Genomic DNA, 23543 nt, shown 5'->3' with positions numbered 1-23543 from the left:
ACGCACTTTCTCACGATTCCGCAGGGATTTCACCGATTCTAGAAGCATTTAGGCGTTGTGGAGCTGAAAAGCAGGTTCATAAAGAACAGGCATCTAGAGAAACACCTTTTATTAGCCTGATGTCGGGTAGTGTGTCCCTGCCCATGGCAGGGGGGTTGGAACTAGATGATCCTTGTGGTCCCTTCCAATCCTGACTGATTCTATGATTCTAGATAAAAAGTTTGAGGGGAGACAAAACTCTCAGAAAAACTGCTTCAAGAATTGTGCATTTTAAAGACTGAAAAATTTCTGTCACCACTTTGTAACATCTATATGAACGCATAGTCATACAGAGTAGGTAATCAAAGAGCACATTTTGTTCTTTTTTTCCTAAGAAATAGGCAATTTCTACCTGAATTCATGCGGAGAAGGCCACTTTCATTATGAAACAGTCAGATTTGTAACTAGTTACTGAATAAGCCTGCACCAAAACAATGATACAGGATATGCACATGTTGCTTGCAGGGGTCCACAATCAAGTAGGCAAAAGTCTGTTCGTGGCTTTTGCTTGAAGGATAACATAGGCCTTTGTCATCCTGTGAGGAGGTAAAAAACACCTCTGTATTAGCAACAACACGGATACTCAGGACAGAATTCATAAATCTAGCTGAATGTATCATTTTGCTCCAACTGCAGCATTTTATGGCAAAATAAATACACTGTAGCTTATTTAAGCAGCATCATGTCTCTGTGAGGATCCTGTCACTAGAAAGTGTACAATATGAATAGTTCCAGTAACCTTGAGGTAACAAATATGAAATGTAAAATTAAATATGTAAGCATGTGCAGACACAACTGAGCACTAAAATACAGATATTAAATATACAACGGTCCAATCACAGTTCATTTGAAACGAAGAAATGTAGGGGCTCAATACATAAAGCTGTTCTTTTTCACTCAACATTTATTAATGCATCTGTTCAGTTTCAAGTATTTTCACCCGAAAAAAACCCTCCTTACAGCTCTTACTGACAACTATGAACTGTTAGTGAAAACATTTTGTGTGCCAGTCCTCAGAAAGGGGTTGAAGAGAATCTAGACACCTAGCTCCAAAATCCTCCTTCAAAAAACCCCATACATTTAGCTGACAACTATCACTACAAAAGCTGGGCTCTTCAACTTAACATCCTACATCTGCCCACGTCAACAAAAGTTTCAATGTTAACACTCTTCAAATCCAGTAGATATCAAAAAACTAGATGGATTTTGGGAGAGTTGATTTTTTTTTCCAGTTCAAGCAGTATAGTAGTTGAACATCTAAAAGGTCAACAAATCTGTAGCTGGCACCTCCTTTTAAGACATTTTAAAACAATGTAACCGTTTCCTCCTGCTTCCTAACACCTTCATATAGCAGTTGAAGAGATGTAGATTATGGTCCACTCTTTTGTCTGAGAGGAACTGCTTTATTGCTTTTATTATCCATTTTCTTCAGGAACATTTTAAACTCCTGTACTACAGACTACTCTAGATTAGAGACATATTTCTCATTCTTGTATTGAAGCTTCCTTTTTTTTTTTTTTTTACTAAGAAAACAAAAAATCTGTGGCCTCTCTCAGTGATTAAGGCAGGCATCTTAGAAAGAGAATGTTCTGTGTTTCGATTTCTTTTCCAAGAACCATTTGTGAATTTTATGCAGTAGCTGTGGCACCCTATTTTCTCTCCTGTTATTTCAAAGTGGATGAACCCTTTGTTTTATGGTCTGGTGTCTTCCTTTAGATGATTATTCAAGACTATAAATCTTAAGATTAGCACCACCATGAAAACATTACAACAGATAGATATTTGATAATGTTTATTTGCAGCATTTTCAGATGATATTCAAATGCCACAAGCCAAAAATAGCATTCTGTTTTTAAGCAACACATCATGCACACTCTGTAGTTCCAGTTTTAAGATGCCTAGCTCTTTTCAGGTGTTTGGGGTTTTTTTTAGGGATATCTGTGTAACAAACACTAGATTCTCAATTGCAGTAATGACAGCAAGCTTTAAGATTCTACAGTACTCAGTATCACAATGCCTTTGGAGTTTGACATAAAACTAATCCAAGATCCTACATGAAACAAACAAACAAACAAAAAAGGCAAGAAAATACTATCATTAAGATGTGACCAGTCCTTAAACTTTATTTCCCATTGCTACTGAAGATCCCACTCCTTCAGTCCTTATCAAATCAAATAATGTCGCTTGAAGTTTTGACTGTTACAAGGCAGTGTTAACAAACACCCATTCAACAATGCAAGAACAAAACCAAGTTACCTTCTGACGTAAGACATTTCAAGAAACTTCAGAATATACCAAACATGGTATGAGGAAAATAATTATTATAATCTAATGTGCTACTTTGAAGCAGGCTAGAATGTTTTGGTGAGAAGAACTAGGTTACAGGCTGTGAAAATAAAACAATGGTGAGGTCTACTTTGCTCACAGTCTTGCTGAGAAGTATAGGAACAAGAAATAAAAACATAAGATAACCACTCAGAAGCACTCACACTTGGCATCACTCTCGCTTGGGCTGCTGGCTGAGCTGCATCTCTCTAACCTCATCCTCCATTTTGGGCTGATCCATTTTGCTTCTTAACCTCTGGCTGAACCTCCATTCTTCCTTGGGACTGGGGAAGGTTGAGAGGGGTAAGGGGAAGGTGAAGGGGTGGTTGAGAGCCCTTCCTGGGGACTCAGGTTTCTGGGAGGGCTGTTGTGTTTCTGCATTACCTTTTTACCTTGTATATTTCTGTATATAATTGTATATGCTGTAAATATTTGCTTGTATATTGTGCTAGCTGTAAATATAAGCTTCATTCATATTTCCAGAGCCAGATGAGTCTAGTCTGGGTGATTTCTAAAGTGGGGGTGTGGGGGGTGTGGGGTGTGGGGAACACCCAAACCGTCACATCTAATTAAATGAATAGGGTTCTTAAGAGGGTGCATGTAATCATACCAGTTCCATCTGCAGTCTGGACTTCAGTTCAGACATGCAGGAGTGTAATGACTGATTTATTGATGTTAAGAGTAGGATCATTCTGGTTTTAATTGTAGCAACACAGATAATCAGCTGATGATTTAAGAGTACACGTATGTAACACATAGCATAATACAGAAATAAAGATACTGCCGAACAGTTCTCAAACCCACATAATTTAATCAACAATATATTTTAATACTCTGTGAATAAACTATGCATTATGCTGATCTGTAACACTGCCATATCTGAGCTCAGATGAAGAAAGTTCTTAAATACCAGTTAGCATCCAAATACCTCAGCAAGTTATTCTGAAAGTGGGTATATTATCTGACATTTAATTATTGCATATTGTGGTTACTCAAGAAGAATTTGGTGTAGTTCATCATACTGGGACAATTAAATGACAGATATGCTGAATCTAGTAAACATTCAGCCAGTCCTCAAGCTTGATGGTAAATATGTCATTTTGCAAGAGAAACAGGAATGAGACTTGAACAAGAGAGGGGAAGAGAGGTTAGCAGTCATCTCAACACCCTAGCCTTTTTGTATACCGACTTCCTTTCAGTCTTCACAGACACATATGCAATACAAGCCACTCAGAAAACTCTCATAACATCTATAAACACAGAACTACACCAAAAGTAGATTCTTAATCCTTACTGTTATCTCAAGTAGATCTAAAATCAGAATTACTCAGACTTAAAGAGAGTTGTTGTTTTTTTTTTTTTAATAACCTAGTTTCTGGGTGACTGTTATTAATTTAAGTGTAATCCAGTAAATCTATTTTTAGTGAGCTACCAAATAAAACTTCAGTTGGCAATAACCAATGAAAAGTTAGAAAAGAGGACAAAAAAGCAGGGTGAGATAAGGGAAAGAGTTCACAAATGAAGAAGGACAACAACTATGATTCTATGGGGAAAAAAAAATCTTTAAAATGGAAAATGATGCTTTATTTGTGTAAACATCAATGCATTAATTTCATGCTATGTATAATACTTCCAGTAAAATCCTGCACTAAAAAAATATTATTACTTACATATGCAGACACTCTGAAGACTGTAGAAACAACATGTATTTCTTTTGTTTCAGGATTCTTTTGAACACTGAAATACAGGGAAATAGCATAATACATGCAGTAACCACTGATTATTAGAATATATAATTTAATATTTTTTTAACATATTCATTGCATTCTCACTCACATTTAATCAAGTTCAAATTAATTGTTAAGATTCAGCTCATGTCACATTGTTCATGAAAAATACATTGACCATTGTTAAATAATGTGGATATTATGACATTTTACTGAGAATTATTTAGTGTATATAGGCATCTGAGTAGGTTCCCCTATTTTCAGCTACTAAACCACAGCAGTATTACCCATGCCAGATGACTCTGATTTAAAGTTTGTGTTTTGATAGTTACAGTATCACAGTATCACCAAGGTTGGAAGAGGCCTCATAGATCATCAAGTCCAACCCTTTACCACAGAGCTCAAGGCTAGACCATGGCACCAAGTGCCACATCCAATTCTGCCTTGAACAGCTCCAGGGACGGCGACTCCACCACCTCCCCGAGCAGCCCATTCCAGTAGCCAATTCTCTTCAATTCAAGAGAGATAGTTATGAAAAGTTATTTAGCTAAACATTTTGTAACTTTCCTTTTTTGAAATATTCTTTGAGAAAAAAACTTGCAAAGTCAACTGCATCTTAATACAGACTACAAGAAGTAGAAGCAGTACTGGTGAAGAAATGCAGGCTTTAGCTATTTTCTAATTAATATATAATTATGTTTATGTTCATTTTTCTTCTTTCTGAATGTTGTGTATAGAGACAGCTATGAAAGTTAAGATGGTATCAATTCTGAATTTTTATATTTCTTAAATGTGTTGTGAAGACTGCCATTTCTTGCAGCACAATTAGTAATAACACCAAGACATTACTGCAAAGCATCCAGGCATCTCAACATCTTTTAAAGACAAGTATTTTAAAATGTGTCATTTTTCCTCACAACTGCTTTAAGCAATTCTTAGATTTCTTCATAAGTTAGATCATGTAACTTCTATTCACTTACCTAATTTCACAGATTCCTATTTACATCAACTCACTGTGGAGTACCTGAGTTTTATAAATTCCATATTAAAACAGCTGGAAGAAATGCATAGCTCAAGACCTGCTTGTCACAAACAGGTTCGGTTCCCTGGAAAGGTCCAAGTGTAGCTGATTCGCTAGAAGTTATGTGTTAAATAGCCCAGTTGTGCACTGCACCAGCTCCAAGCTGCCTGTGACAGCAGTCTCCTATGACCACTGGTTTGCAAAGTTTCTTTTTATGAGACAGACAAACCCCAAATCAAATGTCATCTTCGTTGATTCAGTCTCTCTGAAGAATAAAAGAAATGGACTCTCCAAATAACTGATTTCGTCTGTAGTGACAGAGCCATGTATGAATCAAGCCTATGCTGTGAAGTTGATCTTTCCTGTAGTGAGTCAATAAGGAGGCTTTCTCAGAATTTTCTGTTGCAACTGACATTTTGATATATTCAACAGTGGATTAAGATGGCATTACTGAAACTAGTACTAGCCCAGTTGTCTGTCTTACCACCCCTCTAGGGATTACTTCCTTCCCAGCAGGGACAGTTCAGCTGGTTCATGACTCAGCTTCTGAAACACTGCAGTTTACAGACCAGTGTATTGAGGTAAACTAACATGGATGTCAGTTTATGCTAAGGTACTGGACTGTAAACTTCAGATGTTCAGAAACTGTTTAATTGTCTGTGCTGAAACAGTGACAGCTTTCAGAAGAAGGTATAAAGGGTTGATGGAGTTAGCACTTTCTACCACGTATCACCACCAGCAAAAGCTATGGCTGCATATAAGTTAATCTGGGTTCATATTCTTGTGTCTGAAAACAATGTTTTCAATTTCTGGTTTATTGATTTTTATATTACATCTATCTATGACACTGAAGTAATGCCACTATGTATCCCATTGCCTTGAAAAAAAATTCCCCTTGTGATTAGCTTTCTTTAAGTAATTTTTTTCCAGACTGAGTATTTTTGATTCATTTTAGTATTTTGGTTCATTTTTAAGGCAAGATAATATATCTGCCATAATCAGATGAGATCCTTCCTTTGCTGACTTGAAATAACCAGCAGGTTGCCTCTGACAATCTTGTTTGCTCTTATTTCCTTAGAAATAGTCTTAATACCACATTTTGTTCCTTCAAATTGTTAATTTCTAAACAAAAATCCTCAGCATCTCTCAGTAGAACAAGGGGACACAGTCTTAAATTGTGTCAGGGAAAGTCTAGGCTGGATTTTAGGAGGAAGTTCTTCCCAGAGAGAGTGATTTGCCATTGGAATGGGCTGCCCAGGGAGGTGGTGGAGTCACCGTCCCTGGAGGTGTTAAAGAAAAGCCTGGATGAGGCACTTAGTGCCATGGTCTAGTTGACTGGCTAGGGCTGGTGGATAGGTTGGACTGGATGATCTTGGAGGTCTCTTCCAACCTGGTTGATTCTATGATTCTCTGAATTCAGTTTGGGCTCTATTTCTATCCCAACCTTACTAACAGTAGTTTATTAGGCTCTCAGAACATTAAAAGAACTCAATGCTTTCAAATACATTTATTTATTATGGTGGAAAGGGCATGGAAGTGGCACAGAAAGATGAGAAGAATGACTATAAGATACTACAGCATGAAGAGATGCTGTCAGGAAAACCAGGGGTTAAGTACAGAAGACAGAATTTATCAAGCAATATTTAACTAAACAAAAAATACTTCAAGAAAGATTTTGAACTTAGGTCATACCAGATACAACATAACACTAAAATTCTGGATGGATTCAAGTCATCACAGACTAATTATCAGGAACAGACAACAAATTGTGCATAAATCCACTGGGAAGTAATTATTACTCTTTTTACAAAGGAGAAAACACCTGCCATTTAGTGGTTGTATTTCGAAGTCCCTAGCTGTGCTTGTAAAATATCTAGTGGTTAACTTCAAAAGATTTTGCATTCTCTCCTAACACAATATACATGGAAATATTTAAATTAGATCTCAAGTATTTTGACACTATTTTGAATGCTAATGCCTTAGTGTTGGAACCCAGGAAAGGCCAGAAGAAAGGCTGTAAGAAAGAAGTGAGAAAGAGCTCATAATAGGTTTGCCACTCCCAGCACTAAAGACACGTTAATGAAACTCTCCATGCCAAGGCTCTTTTCCATAAGAAATTCTGTTACAAGGCTGAATTGTGGTGGTTTATATTTTTATGAATATATAATAATTAGACTGTTCATCCATAAGGCTAATTTTTCAATGTATTAATAACTATAGTACTATCCATTTAGTTTCCTCCAAGCCCTCAAGACATAAAACCTAAAGCTTAAGAATAGTACAGTTCACAGAATTTTGTAAACCGTGAAAAGCCTTTAATATCACTTTACCAAGACTAAAAAGTATCCAATGAAACTGCAGTCCAAGATTAAGTCAGATGCAAAATGAAAATTTTGGAAGAGGGCTCTGGTCCCTTCCATGACATATGGCAGCACTGGGGATAAGACTTTAAAGAACAGTTGGTATTTGATGAGAATTTGAAAGTGAACGGTTTGGTAAACAGAATTTAAGATACCACTGCTCTCATTTAACATAGAATGTTTTGGCTTGGAAGGGACCCTTAGAGGTCATGTAGTCTAACCCCCCTGCAGTGAACAGGGACAAGAACTATTTGACATTCTTAATGAATTTTACAGCAGGAAAATGAAAAAGAAGAGCAAAAAATTTTAAGGGGATAGGAGGGTAAAGAAAAGGACTGGTTTAGAACCAAACTTGAACATGTTTAGAAGAAAACAACTTAACAGCAAAGGATAATAATAAAGTGAAGGAGCTAATTGGATTCATGCATTGTCTTAGGCCAATTCAACAATACAAGAGCAGAAACAGCTGTAGTTAATGCAGAGTCAGCTAAGGCCAAGGATTAGAGTAACAGGCAGCTTGTTTCAAGTACAGAGTGATCAGTTTAGAAGAATAGGGAGGGTAGAGCTGAAGCACTGATGGATCCTTTTATATCATATTCTGTATTTTGAAGAACTGAATTAATTTTCATCTATGTATAAAAATATCAAAATTAAGCACACTAATTGGAAAACTCTGGTAGCTAATTACAGAATTCACAATAATACATGCAATAATCTGAAATTATTATTTCTAGAAAATCTTATTGAAATACAGATTAACACTCAATTTCTCTGTTGCAGAGGTTTCTCTAACAGTATAAACTGTTTTGTAGCTACTTCAATAATTTATTTTAGATGGCCCTGGAAAACAGCACGAGTAAATCTTGCACCCTGTAAAGTACTGACTATAAGAAAATCTGAAAGCTCCTTAGAAGTTATTAAAGATTTGTAAGCTTCTTTGGTTAATATTAAAAAAAAAATCCCCAAACCAGCCACATATTTTTTGTTTGGATACAGCAATCTATACACAAGTGCTACAAAAGCAAAGAAATATTCAGGTGTTTTAAGAATCACTGGATCTAATCCCTTCATTGTATGTTTGTTTCAGACATATAAATCTTACTCTCAAGTTTATCCAAAGTCAGTTTAAAAACAAACAAAAAAAATCCAACAAACCAAACCCCAAATCAAACAACATAAAATTCCAAACAATTCCATACATCAGACCTGGCAAAAAATGTGTATTTAGTGCACTATGTCATGTTAATAGACAGATTCTACCCCTTAGCTTAGCTTTACAAGCCATAAGCATATTTGTGGAATTGAGAATGTCAAAATACAACTGTATTTAAAAAACAAAGCAAAACAAAAAAATCCCAATATTCACCTGGAAAAAAATATATATAATAAAAAATTTCAAGTAACATATTTAGCTTTTAAAATCTTAAGAAAAAAAACAGCTTAAAAGTAGTCCAACACTTAATTGTTGATATTTTATCAATGACAGTGGGAATATAACCTGGTTCCAGTGCCATACTATGTTTTTAGTAGACCATTACAGAAACAAAATCTTTAGAATGGGAGCAAATTGTAAAACATCAATGTCCATATATGTATAACACAAAAGATTTTTAAGTGGGACAGATGCCATTAAGATTGCATGTATTTTACAACTAAACAACTATCACACGGTATTTTGACAGCTGAGGACAAATAAGATTGCAAACTAATTAAATTACAGTCCCCCATTTTTGAAGCAGAAACATAATAAATTTACACAAATCAGCACAAAGTATCTATGCACAGCACATACATATATAGCCATTTTATGTAACAGAAAACACTTACCTCACCAGGTCTTTATATAAAGCTTTTGTAGTTTCTAAGTATGGACCAATTACATCTTCAAATTGGCAAAGAGTTCCTCCAATGCAAAGATGCTTAAAAAGACAGAACAGAAATTCCTTGCGATCCAGTTGACTGAATGAGTCATAATGGTCTGAGTCTTCCACAAGTAAGACCTTGTAGAACAAGAAAATAACAAAGAAGTCAAATAGATGAAAATTTAACATTTGAGATGGTTTATAAACCATGCAAATATTTCATGTTGCACAAAGTTATAAAATATAACTATTTATTTATATGAAGGGAGGTTGTAGCCAGGTGGGGGTTGGTCTCTTCTCCCAGACAACCAGCAATAGAACAAGAGGACACAGTCTCAGGTTATGCTAGGGGAGGTCTAGGCTGGATGTTGGGAGGAAGTTCTTGACAGAGAGAGTGATTTGCCATTGGAATGGGCTGCCCAGGGAGGTGGTGGAGTCACCATCCCTGGAGGTCTTCAAGAAAAGACTGGATGAGGCACTTAGTGCCATGGTCTAGTTGACTGGCTAGGGCTGGACTGGATGATCTTGGAGCTCTCTTCCAACTTTGGTTGATTCTATGAACTAGGAATGGAAATAAATAAATACTTCACTCTAAATCCTTCTTTCAATGACACAATTTTGTTAAAAATTTATAGATACAATATAAAACAGAATCACTGTCAGATTTGTGCCCACAAGACATAATGGAAGATTTTTCAAGCATTTTGTTATTCATTGGTTAATTGTTCATTGTGCTAATGAAATAAGCAATAACCTGAAAAGAATTAGCTATATTGGGTATGTCAGTCACTGCCCATTAGTTTGCCTTTCTTAACATTGTGATGTTTGATTTGTACTCAAAGTTACGCAGTTACCTCACATTTGTTAAGAAATCCCAGTGATGTACCCAAAACCACTCCTACTCCATTCTTTACTGCAAATTCTAGTGGCCCTTTATCTGTAGCCTGGATTAGCCAGACATGCTAGTGAGTTGCCTCCATGCATCTCGCCTGCCTTTTCCTGCAATTTCATGTGAACACAGGAGACTTGCTAGCTTAGTCCCACCACTGTGCACTGCAAGGGTGGACAGGAATGGTAACTCAGTATGGTTACAAGACATTTGAGTCACCTCAGCCAAACTACAGATGCTAACCTAGACAAACGTCAAAGCTAGAAATGAGTTTACTGCTCTCTGGCCTTCTTTATAATATCATTACACAACCTGAATAAAAAAGGGTCAGGGCAGCAACTGTTCTTGATGACTACCTCGTACATATTCCAACCTCCTCCTTGGCTGAAGCAAGAGAAGGGGTGGCAGGCAAGGAAGAAATAGAGAGTGTTGCAGATAAGGGCCTTTAATGCTAGGAGCTGGACAGTTTGCTGCCCCCTACAGTCTACTGTTCTGGGGCACTGCCTAATTTAGCTGAAATTTTGGTTCCTCGAAGATTGAACTCTTCATTCTGTTTGCCATCTTAGGTTATCAGCAGGAATCACATTCATTTCAGACACATGTAAATCCTTCAACTTTCATGTTTCATATGCCACACACATCCCTTTCAAGGGAAGGAAAATGGAACAAGCCTGAAACTCCATTGATTTATTTTAAACGTTGCCTCTAACTCTCCTACATCAAATATACTTATTTTCAAAAAACAATTCACATATACCAAACTTACAAATAAATACATAGTATTTTGAACTGCTGGGCTACAAACCACATCTGAAGTTCAGACATGAGCTGGAGTTCTCTCCTTTTCTCAGAACTTTACAAGACAGACCAGTATTTCAGGACACATCCTGTAACCAGTGTCACCGGTTCAAACACATCGCCTTCAAAGGATTTGCCAAGTGCAAATGAGTGCAACTCTATAATTATTAAGTACTTATGTTGATTATATATACAAAGAAGAGCAAAATCCAGTTCTCCCACACTATGCTTTGCTAATGCTAAACAAACATAAATAAATTTTTAAAATTGTTTCAGCTTATGAAGTCAAAAGAAACACAGTGAAGACATACATTGATTAAGAAGGTGCCACTATTATTCTTTTTCAGAATAACCTGCTCTCTGGCACCTCTGCTGGAGTAAAACAAACAGATTTTACCTTCCTGCCCTGCTCAGTAGTTATAAGTAGTCCTTTTCCAGTGTTACACTGAAAAATAATTTACTTTTACATAGTTTAATCTCCTTTACTTCAGTGAAAATATGTGAAGATGACTTTGCTTATATGCCTTCACATATGATATGGTCAGCATTCCTAGCTAGGAATGCATCAGGAAGTAACTATTTAGTATCTTCAATTTCATGAACTACCTGTAAATTTGGGTGAACACACAGCTGTGGGTACCATGGAACCTTTCCATTGGAACTACCTGTTTTCCCCTCTTACTCAAATTAGCTGAATTTTCTCCCATGCACACCTAAGTACTGACTACTAGAGATAAGGGTGAGTAGAAGAAGGCATTACTTTTTTCTCCCATCTGAAAAGGAAAGATGGCCCACCTGGAGAATAACCATTGGCTTTCACACATTCAGGCACTGCACTGCCTCAGTCATTTCTATCACACGCCTATCTATGAGCATTTTTACAACAGAAAATAAGTATTGTTAGAAAAAATAATACTGAAAGATTCATAGATTCATAGAATGGTTTGGGTTAGAAAGGATCATCAGGTTCCACACCCCTCGCCACTGGCAGGGACACTTTCCATTAGATCAGGTTGCTCAAGGCCTCATCCAGCCTTGCCAGGGAGGGGGCAAACACAGCCTTCCTGGGCAACCTGTTCCAGTGTCTGATTATCCTTACTATACAGAATTTCTTCCTAATCTGTGGTCTAAATCTGCCCTCCTCAAGGTTTAGTCCATTCCCTCTCATCCTATCACAACAAGCCCTTATAAAAAGTCCCTTCCCTCCTTTCTTGTAGGCCCCTTTCAGGTACTAGAAGACTGCTATAAGGTCTTCCCAGGAGCTTCTTTTCTGCAGGCTAAACAGCCCCAGCTCTCACAGATGTGTTGTTACAGTAGCTAATAGAGTAAGAAAAAATACAATATTCATTGCTATACTGACCTTTCTTAATTCATCTGCAATGAGAATATCATCATAATAGTCATCATAACATTTCACAATATATCCAGTTTCTCTAACAACTCCTTCAGAGTATAGCCGGTCAAAAAATGCCATGGAAATCTGTGTACAGGGCACCACTGTAGCTTCAACTCTTCTCACTTTGGAATCTGGAATATATAGGAAGGCTTTCTTATAACAAACAAACAAAAATGGTTTTACAGTAATTGCAATTTGATGCAGTATCTCTAACGATTGTGTGGTATATTCTTTAAAGATAATGCAAATCACATAGGTAAGCTTAATCACACAGTCCCGCAGAAAGTAAAGCAAGCTAAGAGAGAAACATGCATAAAGGAAACATTTAACCCACCTGAATGCTGCCTTCTGCCAAAGCTCTAGTCTATTCTATACATATGTCTGCTCCCCCTGTTGGTAATACTACCAACGGAAACAAGTCACAGAAGAAACACCATGTGAACTCAACATCAGATCACATCCTTAGAAAATCGTATTTCACATCTTAAGCCTTCAAGAACCCGAGGACAAATATCAAATTTGGTGTGAAGTACAAAAGTCAATAGCTGCTAATAGCACCTCACAAAATAAAAACAAGCATGAACACAGCCCCAGTGATTTTTTGCTTTGTTAGGTATTACAGCTGAACAATTTGAAAAGATACTTAGAGTAGCTACTGTAAGTTTCACTAACCAGCTATTTCGGAAGATGAAAAAGGCACTTCCTGTATGAATCTAGGGTATTATGTGTGTAACCATTAAGTGGAGAATAAATCTTTGGGTTTTTTTTTCTAGTTTCTGTGCTTGCAAGTCCTCCAAGGCTTGATCCCATTGCTCGCAGGCATCTAGTGCCATTTGAAATGTCCTACAGTACTTTTTAAAATGAGGTATCAGCCCATAAGGGCACATATCTTCTTTCTATACAGTGTTAGATCTACAAATCTGTCTGCACAGTGTTTCATAATTTATGGCATCTCAAATAGCATTAGACTCCATGTTTAGGAAGCTTTGAACTCAGTCCAGTTCCATCTGCACTCTACAGTCCAAATGTTCCGATCAAATGTTAGAACATCTTCACTGCTCATCTCCAATTCCCGCTCAAAACCCTTCTGAGCAGGAGAGGGGATGAGAGCACAAGTAAGCAAGCACACAAGGGCAACATGTCTCTGCAGAGATAATATTCACAGCATTCCATGAATTTATCCTTCTCTGTTCTTGTCTGCAGGTTTCCTTGATAAGAGGCTGGTCAATGACATCACAGTATCAAGAAGTTTTTAATCATACAATTAAAGATAAAATTAAGTAGTGTCCTAACAAACTGACCTAAAGGATCACTAAAGACAAGTGTTCAGGAAATAAAGATGGTGTTTCAGAGACATGTCAAAAAGGAAATATATGAACCACGATGCTTCCAAAAGAACCTATCATCTTATTCTATCCTAATCTTTGCAAATATAGCATAACTCAAAATTTCTCTTTACTCATCTTACAAAAAGTCACTGGAATTTCTCCCATACATTATTACATGCAGATTATTCATTCATAACTTAAGCAGGACTGGGATTTTTGTATTTAAACCCAGCTAAACTGTATCAGTTACCTGATCAACATAAAGGAAAAATTAAAAGAGAAACTGTAAGTTGATAGTTTGAAAATGTGCCTATTTAAGCTAAAAATGCTGGCATGAAATTTTATAGGGCCAGTGTGATGTAAAGAAAATAAACTATAGAGCAAAATCTCATAATTTAATTACTTAGTTTCAAATCTACAAAAATCGTTATGAAAAAGGGTAGCTTTTAATAAAGAAAAAAAAAGTTTAGGACATTTTCCTACCTGTCCATGTAGTAACTATCAAAAAATAGTAAAATTATGTACTCAAAATTATAAGTCAGAAAAAACATGACAATCTAAGGAAAAAAAAATCAGATGTTAAATTATTTGAGAAAAAAATAGAATCTTAGATCTGCACAGTCACTGAGGTCAAATTATAAGAAATTGAGCTATTTATAGAACATCAAATTGTTAGGATCTTGTGGGGGAGAAAAGGAGCCACATTTCTGCTCTGAAAAAATATTTTAATGAAAACTTTCATCAGGAAAAAGAATCAAGAGCTTTGTAATCTATTTAGTGATTCAGAAAACCAAACTATAAATGGAAAACTTTAAATAAATTGGAAGCTTGTATTCTCCATTTGAAAGGTGAGATTTGAAATTGGAGATTCAGAATTTCCTGGAAAAGAGTGACCAGCTTTAACAACACTGTAAAAGTGAGCAATAAAATAGGAAGAAGAAATGCCCTGACAACTCTGCAAGTGGAAAACAAAGAGCTGAGAAGTACTAAAGCAGATTAAGGTTCTTAGAACAGCTAGCTCTGGAATATCTATAAAGAGCTGCCAATATACTTTTAAAATTAATACACTGCATATCTAAAATTGAGCAGATAAACCCCAGATTAGGTGTATTTATAATTCCTCCAAAGTTTAACAAATATTTTTACCTTAGGGAAAAATCCTTCAATTTACTATTTACAAATCAGTTTATATAGAAGACTCATAGTGCAAGCTCAGTGCTCTGTACTAAAACGTTGGCACTTCAAAAACAAAAAGTACAGGTTGGTTATTTATGTCAAATTGCATTGACAGATTTTTTTGCAAGTGGTAATCTGTAGCAGTAATCTCAAAAAATGATGATTTAAGATTACCTTCCAGATTTTAAAACTTCATTCCAAAGACAACAATCATTAGTACATATGGCAACTCAAGAATCTTTCTTCGGCAAATAGCACGTCTTTACTTACACAAAAGGACAGTAACCTTATCCCTTTGAAGATAATTTTTCAAGTGTTAATTGAGCTTAAGCAGATACAGTCCTGCCTCCTCAAGGCTGCTGACAGGTGCAAGGCCAGTAATGCATCCAAGGAGAGAACACTATTTAGTTTTCATTGCAGCTATTTAAAAATACAAGAGTCAAGACCTAAATTGGCACACATCAAATCTGTTATTTTTGCTGTTTCAGTTATAGAAATATTTGAGTAACAGTAAGGTAACTTAAAGCAGGTGACAGAACTATAAAGTACTCTCCCCCATGAAGAGGGGGAATATATCCCTACTACAAAAGGCAAAAAAGGCTGGTATGAGAATAGATAATTAACTATCTGTCTGATCATATGAAGCAAATTAGAGAATATCCTTGTGCAGTTTACCTAAAATGTTATATTTCAATTAATGTTAAGGTTGGAGTGCTTGAGATGATGCACTCTTGTGAGTTTCTGCTAGGAATCCCAACACATGGAGAAGCTGAGAAGAGATGTACAAGTTGCAGTCCTTGGGGACCACATGTTTTATGCCACCTTTTGATCTAATGCATGGAGACTGAGGGTATTACAGTCTGATAATATTAAGGTGAGGATGAGAAGCAATCAAAAGAAATTAAAAATGTGATTATATGCAGACAAAAAATGTTGTAAATAACTTTTAGAAACAGATTTTTAAGAAAAGGAGATAGACAAGTAACGGAGAAGTAAAGATGAAAATTAAACCATACACACTGAATTTAAGAGAAGAAATCTTAGTGAGCAAAAGTGACCACAGCCCAGAAAAGAACAAAGAGATTATGAAAACAAATGCCCTCACAGAGTAGTATAATATTGATGCTTTATATAATGCTGACATCTATCTGTGAGTCTATAAACAGTTCTTGCTCAAGCTAATGGTTGGGAGAAGGGAGGTTTCTAGGAAACCCTACTTGTATTATTCATCCAAAATATTCCCCCCCACCCCCCCCCGCCCCCAGCAAAAAAGCCCAAACCAATCAAACAAACAAAACACTAACATTATTATTTGCAAGAGAAAATACAGTATTTGAATCAACCTCAATTATGTGATTTTCTTCAGACTTTCTACAATGCAAAATAAGCCCATTTTCAGTATTTTCTGTCAAGATCAGGAAACTGCTTTCGAAAGAGTTACTCTAAGGTGATAAGGAAATAGCATATTTGGATTAATTTATCAGCATGTCTGAAGAAGAAAATATTAGAAGATGACTCTTTATCTCCTTCCACTCTAAGCTAATTCTTACTATATTTTAAAAAAATGCACATGAAGACTAAGTATAGAAAAATGTGCCAGCATTCCTCACCAAAAATAGGCAAAGAATGGGAAGATGAAATTTTAAGAGCAAATGGGGTATACCAGCTGTTCAGGATTTAGAAGGGCAACCCTTCCAGTCCTTAGAACAAAATGCATTACTTTGAATGCATTTCCTCATCACTGCTAAAAAAGACTGAACAGCATCAGGAGTTAAGCTGGAATACTTGGCAAGTGACCCTCTACTCTTGACACAAGGTATGTAACCTACTGACCTCCACTATGGGAGCTGGCAAGTTCTATGACTTAGACACAGGACTAGACAGACAGCCTAAAAAATTCCTTGCAGGAAAAGGTTTGCCCAGTCTCTGAAATATATTTATTTTCTACCTGCTTGCCAGAGTAAAAAAGAGGTACCCAAAAGAGGTCTTGAGCTATTTTCTGCTTTTTATATGTTTCAATTGTTTTAACAGCCAGATACAGTGTTTGGAAAATGGATTTTGCTGACAAAAAAGTGGCAATGTCTAGTGTCACCACATACAGTGGGGGAAATGTATGCCAATTGCAAAGAGCTGAAATGGACAAGTTACAAAATTCCCAAAGCTCCGCTAAATATTTACACATAGTAAAGTATTTGCAGACAAAATGAAAGAACTGAGTACTTCCCACTATCCCTTTTTAAAATATTCCTGCTACAAAATAAATCACTTTGGAAATATCAGAGTTCACATCATGCATAAAAGTCCAGTGCATTATCACATGCAATTTTCTTGAAGTTGTGTGTCACTTATATAATTAAAAAAAATACATTTTTCAAAGTGGTGCCATAAAATTATGTGCTACTTGCTTTTGATCTTTCTCCTTTAGTGTCTCATTTCCATCTACAGAAAACCAAGTGTTATAAGCAGTCAGTAATGTGGCTACAAACTAGAAGTCAGCCTTACGCCACAATTGCAACTAGGGTAACCTATCAAATAGCTTTCTTCCTGCATCTCGATCACTTCTACTGTGCAGACAATATATTTACAGAAGCTTGGGCCATACTGTATCTAATCTCCAGCTCTTTCTCTTAAATTCTAATACAGCAATAAACTCAGATCTGTCCTAAACTAGGTGATTGCACCTATAGAAGAGTGTCTTTCTCAAAATACATCTGAATAAGGTAGTACTATAATTCCATCAATTATGCAATTGATTATATCTGGATACATGATCAGGTCAACTGGATGTCACAGACTATTTAAAAACAATTCTAGTAGTTTGGCATATGGACCAGTGCAGGAGCCAGGAGATACACAAAGTGTAAGACATGGCAATTTATTAACAAAGTAGGTAAGAATATTTAGTAAAAGAAGTCATTCTTTAAGATATTTCTTCCATGTGAATACTCACATATATGAACTATCATTGCTACAAAACAGTAAAGACACAGATTTATTAGTTAAGATAAAATTATTCTAAATTTACCCAATGTAGTCCATTGTCCTGAAGCTGAGAGCAACTTTAAACTGGAGTTCACATTTTGATCAGTAAAAAATGCCTGTAACATTCAAATAAGAGAATACAAGTTAATGAAATTAAACATAAAAACATAACTTATAGTGCCATATTTATATATGTAGCATTAAGATTTTACAGTAAAGCATTTTTATCCAAGAACACAAAGAAGGATTCTATGAAATCCTGGGAGATAAAGAAAATGGAAGAAGAGATGCATGCAATATTGTTGAAGTGAAACATTAAATGCTAAGTATGATTGTTAAATTTCTATTTTGTAAATAAATTTGAAGCTTGAATAAGTGTAGAGACACACAGAAATTATTGAACAGTTATGGAAGAAATCTGGAAGTTGCTGAAAGGGTGGAGATGTCCTGCAGCAAGACCTGAATTGTTTGTGTTTTTCATTTTACAAAGAAGACATGCATAGTAATGCCGGTAGTTGACAAGCTTAAATGATACATAAGCCAATTAATAGAACCTACCCTTATGCATATGCATGCAAGCAGAGTGAATAATCATTGAAGAAGCTTCTAAGAAAATTATGGATTTTCAGTCTCTGCATCATCAAATCTCTTTACCACATCTCCAGGATACAGAAAGATCAGCTTATATAAGGTAATGGTCCCTTTGTTCTCAATTAATTCACAGCAGCTCAGAGTTCATCATTTCACAGTGATATGTTTACATTTTTAATTCAGATGAGACAAGTACTGAGAAGGTAAATGCATATTTTGCAACTTTCAGTCATTTGAAATGTGTACCAGTGGGAGATGAAATACTGCTGTATTTCTGTGTGAATTTCTTTAAAACACAAACAGGCTGAATTCTTTATCCAGGATAATGAAATAAAGTAGACATAAAACAAATAAACCAGTTGTTTTTAAACCAACAGATGTAAAAACCACATTGTTTTTTAAACCACAGATTATTATTGCTTTGTCTCTGCAAATAGATTAATAAATTCAACTTTGCAGAAGACAACAAAAGCAGAGGACACAAAATCAGCAAGAGAGTCAACTCTCAAAATGCCCACAATTCCAGTAAAAAACAGTGGTATACAATAAAATCGAAAATACTGTATTTTCAGATCTATGGTGCATATGCACATCTAATTACATGATGTATTTCTAGGACAAAGCAGTAACAGCTATGAGTAAGGGTACCGACCGCATATACACTGTTTAGTCTCCAACTGAGTGGACTGTCCAACATTAAACGAGGTGGCCAAGATCAGCATCTAATTCAGATTCCCATTACTGGACATCTTGAATATTACAGCATCACAGTATCACAGTATCACAGTATTATTAGGATTGGAAGAGACCCCACAGATCATCAAGTCCAACCCTTTACCACAGAGCTCAAGGCTAGACCATGGCACCAAGTGCCACGTGCAATCTTGCCTTGAACACCCCCAGGGACGGTGACTCCACCACCTCCCCGGGCAGCCCATTCCAGTAGCCAATGACTCTCTCAGTGAAGAACTTTCTCCTCACCTCGAGCCTAAATTTCCCCTGGCATAGCTTGAGGCTGTGTCATCTCGTTCTGGTGCTGGCCACCTGAGAGGAGAGCAACCTCCTCCTGGCCACAACCACCCCTCAGGTAGTTGTAGACAGCAATAAGGTCACCCCTGAGCCTCCTCTTCTCCAGGCTAAACAATCCCAGCCCCCTCAGCCTCTCCTCGTAGGGCTTGTGCTCAAGGCCTCTCCCCAGCCTCGTCGCCCTTCTCTGGACACGCTCAAGCATCTCAATGTCCCTCCTAAACTGGGGAGCCCCAGAACTGAACACAGTACTCAAGGTGTGGTCTAACCAGTGCAGAGTACAGGGGCAGAATGACCTCCCTGCTCCTGCTGACCACACCATTCCTGATGCAGGCCAGGATGCCACTGGCTCTCTTGGCCACCTGGGCACACTGCTGGCTCATGTTCAGGCGGGTATCAATCAGCACCCTCAGATCCCTTTCTGTTTGGCTAAGTTCTCTCTTAAAACTGAGCAATATTAGGACAGACTAAAATATTATTGCTGGACAATACAGTTAACCCACAAAGACTTAAGCACCACACTTAAATCACTGACAGAGACAGTGAGCAGAACAGCATGCTAACACTGCTACAGTGTTTGCCATTGTACAGTTTTGCAATATATAGTTTTAATGGGAAAACAGCCAACTTAAAAGATGAAGGACTGAAAACTACCGTAACAAATTCATCCTTTTGATAGGGCTTAAACTGCTGGTCAAAACTAAACGCTTGTACTGTGATCCCGCCGTGCATGGACCTGAAATGGAAAAAAGACATTAAGCATGCAGCCATGCTATTTATTCACTCTGCAAATCTATCTAGGTACACTACATAAAGTCCCAAGAACTAGGTCGGTCCTTCCTTCCTTCCTTCCTTCCTTCCTTCCTTCCTTCCTTCCTTCCTTCCTTCCTTCCTTCCTTCCTTTCTCTTTCTTTTCTTTCCTTTCTTTCCTTTCTTTCTTTCTTTCTTTCTTTCTTTCTTTCTTTCTTTCTTTCTTTCTTTCTTTCTTTCTTTCTTTCTTTCTTTCTTTCTTTCTTTCTTTCTTTCTTTCTTTCTTTCTTTCTTTCTTTCTTTCTTTCTTTCTTTCTTTCTTTCTTTCTTTCTTTCTTTCTTTCTTTCTTTCTTTCTTTCTTTCTTTCTTATTTTTCTTTTTTTTTTTTTTTCTTTTTTCCGTTCTTTCTTAGAACCGCCTCCCTCCCCTCCTTGGCGGGGTGAGGGAAGCACAAGCTCTCCTTAGCAGCACCAGAGCAACGCTGCGAAGGTGAAATGGATCTCGGCTAACTCTGGCAGGCAAGGATAAACGCCTTGCTCCTTCCGCAACAGGCGTTTTACGTGCCTGGAAAACCCTAAGGAGACTTCCAGTTATTGGCCGGAGGAAAAGGGACACACAGACCCAGCGCATCTTCAGAGGGGAACCCTGAGGGCACGGCTGTGCCACGACCCCACTTCTCAGCACCGCCCTCCCTCCCGCCTCTCACAGCTCCCCGCCACACCCAGCGAGACTCCTCTCACAGCGCCTTTCCCCCTCCCACCATTTGAGGAGTCGGTCGCGGATGTCCCTGTCCTCCAGGCATGGGAAAACTTTCTGGGGCAGAGAGCGGAAAGCGAAGCCCGCAGCACAGCGCCGGCCCTCGGCGGACATCTTCCCGAGCCGGTGGCCGCTCGGCGGTTGCCGTGGGAACGGGGCCACGCGGGCGGTGCTCCGCCGGCGCGCTCCCGCCGCGGGCCTCGGCCCTGCTCAGGAGCGTTCCGCCGTCCGGCAGGGCCAGCCCGCAGCCGTTACCCGTGGGGGCCGCAAGACGCGGCCGCCTCCTTTGTGCCAGGCTTGGTTTGAGTTTTGCCTATAAACCCCCCTAACCAAACACTAGGCTTCTCCCTTCTGCTCCTGTCCATGCACCGGGAAAACTCAGGCTTGCCGAAGGAGAGCCTCGCAGACCGGCATGCAAAGGCAGAGACTACCGCTGCTAGCTTAACCAACTCCACCCCCATAACCTAACGCCAAAACAAATGGTGAGAGATGCAAAGCCCAGAATTACGAAGCTCCAATGAATCAGGGTGCATCTTGCTTCTCAAGGCGTTGTTGGATGCTGGAATGGGCTGCCCGGGGAGGTGGTGGAGTCGCCGTCCCTGAAGCTGTTCAAGGCAAGGTTGGACGTGGCACTTGGTGCCATGGTCTAGCCTTGAGCTCTGTGGTAAAGGGTTGGACTTGATGATCTGTGAGGTCTCTTCCAACCTTGGTGATACTGTGATACTGTGAAATAGCAAGACTGCTTTCCAGCTCTTGCTACTGCAACATTTAGGGAAAATACATTGTTATTATGGAAGCTATCTACAGAAGTTCAGTAAAGCAAGAGACACCTTGCAGCATCTGGAGAACGTCCTGCTCTTAGCAGGGAAAGCAGTGAGAATATAAGGCTGCTGCACACCTCGCACTATACCACTTAGCCACCAAACCCGCTCTGAAACCGGCTCTCACTTCACTGCAAATCTCTAGAAATGCCATTTCCCCGCTTAACTCGGCTGCTCGGGTTATACAGCAGCCCCATTCCTAAGTTTAGCCGTGGGTTTGACTGTTTCAAATGGGGGGAAAAAATTGAATCACATTTGATTTGCTTAGAAAGCAAAAGAAAGATGCAGCATGCTCATGACAGCAGAGAGAAAAGATGAAGCTGACAATATGCAGTCCTTTGTTTCATCAACTTCTAAGGGACATCTTACTTAACTTGTAAGACATATTAGCCAAACACGCGTGTAACAAAGGAATCCAGAAGAAATAAATAGCGTACGCCTGTTAAGAAACTGCGTTTTAACAGTTTTGGTACCATTCATTGCTTTCTACACACTCACCAGATTTTTTTGTCAGAGTTGCTTACACCAGCGGGCTGCAGCTCAACAGACCAAGTTATTGTGCAGCAACTATGTGACATTTAAGGAGACATTTCCCTGTACTTTGTCCATTCTGTTTTTCTCCAAGTGTTTTCCCACTTTTCCATCTTTTCCCCACAATTTTTTTACTTGCAACTAAACAACAACAGAAGAGAAGGCTACACTGTACTTAAAGATGTTCAGATGGCAGAGGGGGTTCAAGAGGGGATGAAGAAAAAGTGTGCCTTTCTTCTTAGTATTTAAATACCATCCAAAGAGGAGGCACTTGAAACAAATTATTATAACTTTATTCTCAACATCTCTCCACCTACTCCAGCACTACCCAATCTGAAACAAATTATTGTAACTTTATTCTCAACATCTCTCCACCTACTCCAGCACTACCCAATCTGAAACAAATTATTATAACTTTATTCTCAACATCTCTCCACCTACTCCAGCACTACCCAATCTGTTAAATGCCTGTTATGACTGATATTATTAGCCAGAGATCGAATAGCCAAAGTGAAAGAACTGGTTTGGGCAGAAAATGATGCATAGCAACAACTACCAAACACAGAAATTCTCAACTTCAAGTCATTCAGAATCAAATAGAGGATTTAAAGAAAAAAAATAGTGAAACTAAGTCTTTGGGGACAAAAAATCCTGCTGACTTCAGTGAGGATTTTGTCCTCACTAAAAGAGAAATCCCACTGAAATCTATACTGCTTAAATGCTTTGATGAATCAGGAAGTAAGGAAATGAGTAAGAACTTCAAGACTGGCTCAGGAGGATCAGAATAGGAAGCTCTAAATGTTGTGCCATCGACCTATTGGAGTTGTATAATTAAACATTTCCAGTTTTAAGCAGTTTACAGTAATAAAATTTGGAGGGTTTTAAAGCTGTGAAATTTATGTTCTCACAGAAGATATTTGGAGGGTGGAAGAAGTACTTTTCTGCTGCAGAATGAAACCTTGCAAATATATAGTATTTTAGCAATAGTAGTCTCTCGCTTTTAACCAGACTAATTTTCAGCATTGTTTGTTTTTCACATGTTTGCCTATATGTGATTTTGAAGAATTTGACAGTCCTGAATAAACTATGGGCCTTAAGTGCAAAGCAAACAAACCAACCTTGCCATGGCAAACAAAAATCAAATTACATAGGACCAGCCCTGTT

The 23543-nt window shown here is 37.9% G+C and overlaps 1 protein-coding gene across 1 annotated transcript; it reads right to left on the bottom strand.

The window, feature by feature from the left end:
* Positions 1 to 94: 94 nt before the first annotated feature.
* CFAP300 (cilia and flagella associated protein 300) lies at positions 95 to 21198 on the bottom strand. Its single transcript, XM_064170663.1, has 7 exons — positions 21032 to 21198; positions 20175 to 20256; positions 17947 to 18019; positions 12382 to 12548; positions 9300 to 9472; positions 4035 to 4101; positions 95 to 575 (listed from the first exon to the last, which is right to left on the bottom strand). The coding sequence occupies exons 1-7, from the start codon at positions 21139 to 21141 to the stop codon at positions 444 to 446; spliced, it is 804 nt and encodes a 267-aa protein (XP_064026733.1). The 5' UTR covers positions 21142 to 21198; the 3' UTR covers positions 95 to 443.
* Between the last annotated feature and the right edge of the window lie 2345 nt (positions 21199 to 23543).

Source organism: Pogoniulus pusillus, chromosome 3, assembly GCF_015220805.1.
Source record: "Pogoniulus pusillus isolate bPogPus1 chromosome 3, bPogPus1.pri, whole genome shotgun sequence".
Lineage (NCBI taxonomy): Eukaryota > Metazoa > Chordata > Aves > Piciformes > Lybiidae > Pogoniulus > Pogoniulus pusillus.
Note: the sequence above shows the minus strand (reverse complement) of the source record. Positions and strands in the feature narration are given on the sequence as shown.